Here is a 7,619-nt window from a genome sequence, read left to right on the forward strand (position 1 = left end):
CTTCCCAGCCCACATCAAATAAAAGAGCCCCCTCACCTGCTTGCCGTTATGCAGGGAGTAGGCACGACTCTGATCCCTCGTGATTAAGTCAGGTACGGACCGGGATCACGTACCTGACTATGAGAGCAGCCGCTCCTTGCTGTCCTGTCATGGCTCCGTTCCTTTACCGTTCTCTGCAGTAAGGTCTGCAGACCTTACTAATCCATCCTTGCGAACGGGGCTCAGAACTGTCAGAGCTCCGGTGATCGATCGAAAGTAACGGAGCCAGGACAGGACAGCAAGGAGCGGCTGCTCTCATCCGTGCAGATCCGTGACCGCGTGCCTGACTGAATTTCCACTCGCCCTCTCTTTATTTCCACTCGCCAAATGCGAGCGGGCGAGTGGAAATTTTGAGCCCTGCCCTAATTCATTAATCTGCTGTATCCTGTTGTCTGCTGTAACCTGATGTACAGAATAAAGCAATGTTTGTGGATGGAAAAGGTATTGGTGAGTTCAGCTATCTGCAGGCCCGGCGCAAGTGCAAGGCAACACAACCGGCCGCCTGAGGGCACCTCAGGAGTGGGGCGCGAAAAATCATGTAACCGTTGGATGGACTGCACTCCCGTTAGTGTAAAACGAACCCCGCCGCCTGTTCTCTGCTGCGAGCGCTGACCATACCTGTCACACCCTGCATGAGTTCTCCGGGCCAGCGTCTGGAAAGAAGGAAGAGCATTTGAGAGGATTCCTGCCCCCTGCTGTGTGTTGTGTACGCTGATCTACCTGAGAGCCGTGCCATGTAGTAAGTCCTCCTGCTCAGCGTGTGGACTGTAGGAGGAGCGTTTGTGAGATGCCTGCTCCTGTTCTCTGATATGCACAGTACTCTGGAGCTGCAAGGTATGTATGTGCCCCCTGTTCTGTGTGTATGTGTGCTTCCTGTTCTGTGTGTATGTGTGCCTCCTGTTCTGTGTGCGTGCCCCCTGTGCTGTGTGTGTGTATGTGTGTAATCCTCCACAGACCCTCCACGACCCATGTGTGCATGTGCCCCCTGTTCTGTGTATGTGCCCACTGTTCTGTGTGTGTGCCCCCGTTATGTGTGTATGTGTGCCCCCTGTTCTGTGTGTGTGTGCCCCCTGTTCTGTGTATGTTCCCACTGTTGTGTGTGCCCCCTGTTCTGTGTGTGTGTGTGTGCCCCCTGTTCTGTGTATGTTCCCACTGTTGTGTGTGCCCCGTTCTGTGTATGTGTCCACTGTTCAGTGTGTGTGCCCACTGTTCTGTGTGTGTGTGCCCCCCTGTTCTGTATGTGTGTGTGCCCCCTGTTCTGTGTGTATGTGTGCCTCCTGTTCTGTGTGTATGTGTGCCCCCCTGTTCTGTGTATGTGCCCACTGTTCTGTGTGTGTGCCCCCGTTCTGTGTGTGTGTGCCCCCTGTTCTGTGTGTGTGTGTGCCCCCTGTTCTGTGTATGTTCCCACTGTTGTGTGTGCCCCCTGTTCTGTGTGTGTGTGTGTGCCCCCTGTTCTGTGTATGTTCCCACTGTTGTGTGTGCCCCGTTCTGTGTATGTGTCCACTGTTCAGTGTGTGTGCCCACTGTTCTGTGTGTTTGTGCCCCCCTGTTCTGTATGTGTGTGTGCCCCCTGTTCTGTGTGTATGTGTGCCTCCTGTTCTGTGTGTATGTGTGCCTCCTGTTCTGTGTATGTACCCCTTGTTCTGTGTATGTGCCCCCTGTTCTGTGTATGTGTGTGCGTGCCCCCTGTGCTGTGTGCGTGCCCCCTGTTCTATGTGTGTGTATGTGTGTAATCCTCCACAGACCTCCTGAGACCCTCCACGACCCATCTGGGACCCCGCACATCCCTCCTGAGACTCCGCACAGCAGGCCGGCACCCTGAATGAGCACAAAGTATGTAGCTTCATATTATTCTGCATTAATGTATAATGCATAAGCGGGATTTGTAGTCAGGAGGCACACACACACAGAACAGGATTTGTAGTTCCTCCCTCCTGTGGATGAGTGTCGTGGCTGTGTTGGAGCTATACACAGCTGCTCAACTTTCAAAAAAAAACCTTTGCAATCTGATCATGTTTCATGTTACATGTTATACCCTAAATATGGGTGTAACATGAAACATGGTCAGAAAGATGAATTTAGCCTTTAAAGTGTGATCACAAAATGCACCTTTGCCTGAGTAGGCAAAAGTCCTTGCACCAGCCCTGGCTATCTGACAAGGATTGTCCTCAGTGATTGTATCTGCTTATACAGGCCAGGCATAGAGGTCTCAGCAAGGGATAAGTCTCTATCACAACAATTGGAGTCAGAATAAGGTGCCTTCTATTGCGGCGGGCAACAAGCCCTCCTTCTGTGCAGACCACATATGACCTTGGCTCCGGGGAACGCTCTACTACTGTAGCCGGTGTTTTCCACTTCTTTTCATCATCCAGTTTGACTCTGACAGTCTGGCCCGGGTACAGCTCAGGCAGAGGACGAGCAGAGTGTCTCCTATCATAAAAGAATCTGTAGCTCCGCTTCGCTTCCTCAACCCCTCCTCCAAACATCTTCCGAGATAATAGGGGAGGCAGCCGGGAATGGTACAAATGTGGTACGAAACAACAACTGTGCAGGGCTACATCCTGTGGCTTGAATAGATGTCGCCCTATAAGCCATGAGTGCTAAATAACGCTCTGGTTGAGCGTGCTATCACATGGAATAGGCCCGCTCCATTGGGGCCTGTCAAAGGGGCGGGCCTATTCCATGCGATACCACGCTCAACCAGGAAGTACAGGCGATTCGTACGCTGCATCTGACCGGCCGGTCTTTACTATTTTAAATTGTAAGTTCTCTATGTTTTTTTAAATAAACGTTTATACCTACCACACCATAAGGAGTTTTCTTTTGTGATTTTATAAACTCTCGATTGGCGGGACATTGCCGGGAGAGATACCAAGAATGTCGACCCACTGATCAATTTGCACTGCTTAACTACCACAGCAGTGGGGTGAGTGTGCACCCCAGAGGGGGCATTCGTGGACACTTACATAGTGGTGTTGGAAGAGTGTTTTTGCAAACATTTGTTTGGATTTTCTTCATCAATTCACTTTGGATTTTATTCACTAATAGTGCACTTGGATTTATGTCAGATGGATCACCACCTGGGACTGGTCTAAATTTGATTGTGTTATTATTACAGCTGGCAAGCAGCTATATACCGTTATCACATATTATTTATGCACTTTTGAAATTGTTACTATTAAGGTTGGTAAAGGAGTAATTCACGTGGTGACACACGTGGAGGTCACACAAAGCTTATTGCATATTGTTTTGTATACACAGTTTTTTGCTTATTTGATTATTTCACTTTAATACCTTTGAATTATCTTTGAGATATCGATTACACTTGATTTTAAGTAAATTTTTTCACTTAAATCACCCTTAGCGCTGCACATTTAGTACCTTATTAGTTTGACCCTAGGGTCCATAGCGCAGCAGCTTCTAAACCGCATTTACCCACAAGCGCAGATTTTACATTTTCTATGTCTCTCTCTTAATCTGATCCAATTTCCCTGAAGAGATGGACTTGGATGTGAATATCGAATCCATGTATACCTTCACGTCTGATTCTGTCGATGACTCTTCAACAACAACCAGTGGGAGCTCTGAGGAAGGCGGCGTGTCCCCGAAAACACATTCAGCACTGGTAGCGTGACACTTTGAGGAAAGCAGAGCTCTTGCATTGCCCCTCAATCGCTCCAGTTTACATCCACAGCAGAAAAGTAATTAAGGATTATCAGTTAATTGATGTTTTTAATCATTGCTTCTTTTGTGAATATATTTTTGTATATCTATTTTTATAAAAAAAACGTTTATTTGCATCAGGAAAGGCGCCCAGTGTTGCCTTGTGTTTTATGCAGTGCTCGGGATCCCTTGTCTGAGACGGGGCAGCCCTTGCTGCATTTTAAAAAGCATGCGGGCTATAGAGGGGTTTCGTTTTGGCGCTGATTAGTGTATATCTTGGAACTAAATACATACATTACTCATCTTGTCAGGAGTGTGTAGAGATAGATTCCAAGTTATGAAGAAATAATTTCTTGTAATTGAGATATTTAAAAATGTGTTGCCAGTCACCTCATTTACAGCACACTGAAGGTAATAAGATAATTGTCAACAACTGGTTTAATTTCTCAATAACAAGAGACTAATGGTCCAATTTAAAAAGGATTAAATTAGTTTGCATGCTTTATATTGCTCTGTTTTTGCATGATAACTTGTTCCAGATGTTTCATGCACATTGGATTATTAGCTAAACATCTGTTATGATAAATATGGGTTTTATATAAGGTATTTTCGTTCACCATAGGGTGTTACTGCATATTTATTTATTCCATATGAAGATTAGGGATGGGCTTGATGTTGGAGTCGAACAACAGTTTGACTTAAACATCGCTAGTTCATGTGTTTGGCGAACACACAAATTGTCAGTTCGCCCGCCGAGCCCCTCACAAGGCACTGCGCACCGCACAGTGCCTTTTGAGAACCCTGATTGGATAATGTGTCACTGGCCTTCAGTGGTTTTTAACCTTAGCTGTTAGACACGTTTTTTGCATGCTGGCTGGTGAGTGTGCTGGGAAACTTTCTGCTGTTGTACTGTATAAAGCCCTTCCATGTGCACCATGCTTTAAAGCTGGTGATAAGTTGATGAGTGTGTTTGCCATTTGTTTTGCTTGACTGTGTCCCCCAATGTGCAGTGACACATTGGGGGTCTCAGCTGCCCTTGTGATGTGCGGGGTCCCTTGTGTGTCCCTGTGCCTTTAAGGGGGTTGGGCTGCCTCCTGGCAAACCTGCACCCAATTTTATCTTTTGCTTCATGTGCTCCAAGATGGAGACTCTCGTAGGTTAGAGTTAGGACCGCACTACATAGAGGAGCCTTGACGAGGCTGTGCGGCTTTCACATTTTCTGCAGAAGACGTGTATCTAAAACCTCTGTTTTTAACCTTAGCGGTTAGACAAGTTTTTTTGCATGCTGGCTGGTGAGTGTGCTGGGAAACTTTTTGCTGTTCTCTTATACAGGAGCCGCACTGCCTGTCCATCCTCTATTCTCTTGCGGGGAGGGGTGGGCAATGCCCAGTATAGTGATAGCTTTAATTCCATGCATCAATTGTATACACCAGCCAGCTAATCATGATCTGGCATACACCTCGTTACACTTAACTCTTTACCAACTCTAACCAACTGAGGATCTACAGCAGAATCATACATATATAAGGTACATTTCTGTTAATAGTTGGGGTACTTGAATGCATTTTTAGGATTTAACACCTGAGTTTACTGTCACTTTAACATAACAAAAGGTTCAGGCAGCAATTGCAATAGTATTAAGTCAGATGCCATACCCACTTTCTTCAAACAGCTTAACAACTTTTTTTTTAAAGTAATTTTTATTGAGTTTTCACAAGTATAAGTAGACAAACAATAGATTAGATCTGCTCAAATGTGAGAAATGTAAATAAATCAGTACTAGTACATTGTGGTACAAAGGATAGAACATAATAAAATAAACAAGACATACTGAACCAGAACAGCGTAAACAAAAGAAAAATAATTCCAGTGCATGGATGAACATAAAGATCTCAATGATGGGAATTTATCAAAATTGGAGCAGACAAAATCTGGAGTAGCTGTGCATGGCAACCAATCAGCATCTCTCTTTCATTTTCAAATCTTAACTGAACAAACTGAAGAGAGAAGCTTATTGGTAACCATGCACAGCTGCTCCAATTTCTTGTTATCATCAATTTGGCCTATAACAACATATGAGTAGTCACCACTCGGTAAGGCCTTGTTCACACCGAAAGTGTGTGCGTTCCAGAGCGGTAGCTGCTGGAACGAACCGCGATCGCTGAGAAACTTCCCCCCGCGTTTTAGGGCGGGAGGGGGCCCTGTTTCACAGCGTTCTAGGGCTTGCTCTATTTTTTTCCATTTGCAGTGGAACGGAGCGCTGGCAACGTTTTACCACGCGTCCGATCGCGCTGCGGGCGGAGGGGCGTGGAAGCGGTGCCATTGAATACAATGCACTGCCACGCCTCCTCCCGCCACAAAACGTGGGGTGAAGTTTCTCAGCTATCGCGGTGCGTTCATTCCAGCAGCTACCGCTCTGGAATGCACACTCTCTATTCCCAAATTCATATGGGCAAGCTCAGGTTTGGGGGATAACAACAACATCTTAATACATTGTATCCAGCAAATAATAATACCTGTTTACAAAAAGTAGCATTTTCCCACACAGACAGAGGTGAATTTATCAAAACTAGACAGAATATGAAGCAGCTTTGTACTTTGCCAATTATAAGGGTTTTAGTAGGCTTACATCTGTGCAGCTTCGAGTAAGGGAGGTTTAAGGCAGCATGTTTACTGGCTACATTCTTGGGTACACAAGCTTTTTTAACCAGTTAGGCTCGGTTCACACCTAAGTACAGGGCAAACCATCTGTTGTTAAATTAGTATATTAGCATTGTCACACAATTTCAAAGTGGACTTTGTATGTGGCTTCTCGCCAAAACACTCACATTTTACTTTGTATTAGGAATTAGTTGCAGCTGCGCACTGCCTGTGGAACATGGTGCAGTGTAGATTTTTGGAATCTTTAAGATGATGTGTGTAGGAGCTGGGTGCCACAGAATTTACATCAGTGGCCACCCAATGGAAGAAGAACAAAGACATCAGATGATGAAGAAACAGCAGAGAAGATGGCAGCGGTGAGGGAGAGCCCAGTAATATGCAATTTTTTTTGCTTATTTGTACAACATGACAAATGCTCCCACAGCCCCAACATTGTCTGGCTCCACTTTCAAAAGAGAATGCAGAAAAAAACAATAAATGTTGCCATATCTAAAGGAAGATGTGATACAATTGCTTATCTACCAGGCATAGAAATAGAAACACCTTGGTATAATAAACCTATATAACTCAGCCGCATATATACTTATTACAATCAGCACCATTCAATATATATACTTATTACAATCAGCACCATTCAATACAAATCCTCCCTAAAATATTTTGTCCCTTCTCCAATGCAGTGAGGTAAAATGCAACAAACAGCCACTGTCATGCGTACATAATGACATTTTCCAGGTCCTTGTTACACAATTGGAGTACACAGAGCTCATTGTGATGGCATCCAAAACGGCTGGAATACCATGTTCTTTTGGGAAAGGTAGCAAAAGGGGCATAGGTGACAGCCAGGAGGTATTATAGTAGCCAAAATCCAACCAACAAAATCTCGTTCTGGGGACATCATTCGTTGCTCAATAGTCCTGTGTATTATTTTCATCAGTATGCCTGCTAAATCCTATAGCTCACTTCTAGACAGACTGAAACACCAGGCATTCAGATAAAAATTATTGCAATCATTACATACTACGACTACTCCTATCAAAAAGAGGAGAAAATTGCTCAAATGAATTTCCATTCCACAAGTTAATAAGTAAACAAACCTGTGATATTTCTAAACAGGTAGGTCTGACCCATGTCCCTTTTAAATTACTTTTTTTATGTTATTAAACATATTTTATGATATTGGCCTTGGTAGCCATTGTGGAAATTATACAAGGGGGTCTAGGCTGCACAGAAATTTTGGTAATATTTTACATAAG

General features: G+C 44.7%; 1 protein-coding gene across 1 annotated transcript in view; it reads right to left on the reverse strand.

Annotated features, from left to right (window-relative positions):
* Positions 1-2,525, reverse strand: part of LOC108792749 (serine/threonine-protein kinase WNK4-like) — a 73,768-nt gene extending 71,243 nt beyond the window's left edge. Inside the window, exons 1-2 of the mRNA XM_018563591.1 lie at positions 2,350-2,525; positions 1,785-1,857 (exon numbers count right to left, since the gene is read on the reverse strand). Coding sequence (XP_018419093.1) covers positions 1,785-1,857; positions 2,350-2,525 — 249 coding nt within the window. The remainder of the gene's footprint in view (positions 1-1,784; positions 1,858-2,349) is intronic.
* Between the last annotated feature and the right edge of the window lie 5,094 nt (positions 2,526-7,619).

The sequence above is a fragment of the Nanorana parkeri genome, unplaced genomic scaffold, assembly GCF_000935625.1.
Source record: "Nanorana parkeri isolate BGI_ZX_2015 unplaced genomic scaffold, ASM93562v1 scaffold679, whole genome shotgun sequence".
Classification (NCBI taxonomy): Eukaryota; Metazoa; Chordata; class Amphibia; order Anura; family Dicroglossidae; genus Nanorana; species Nanorana parkeri.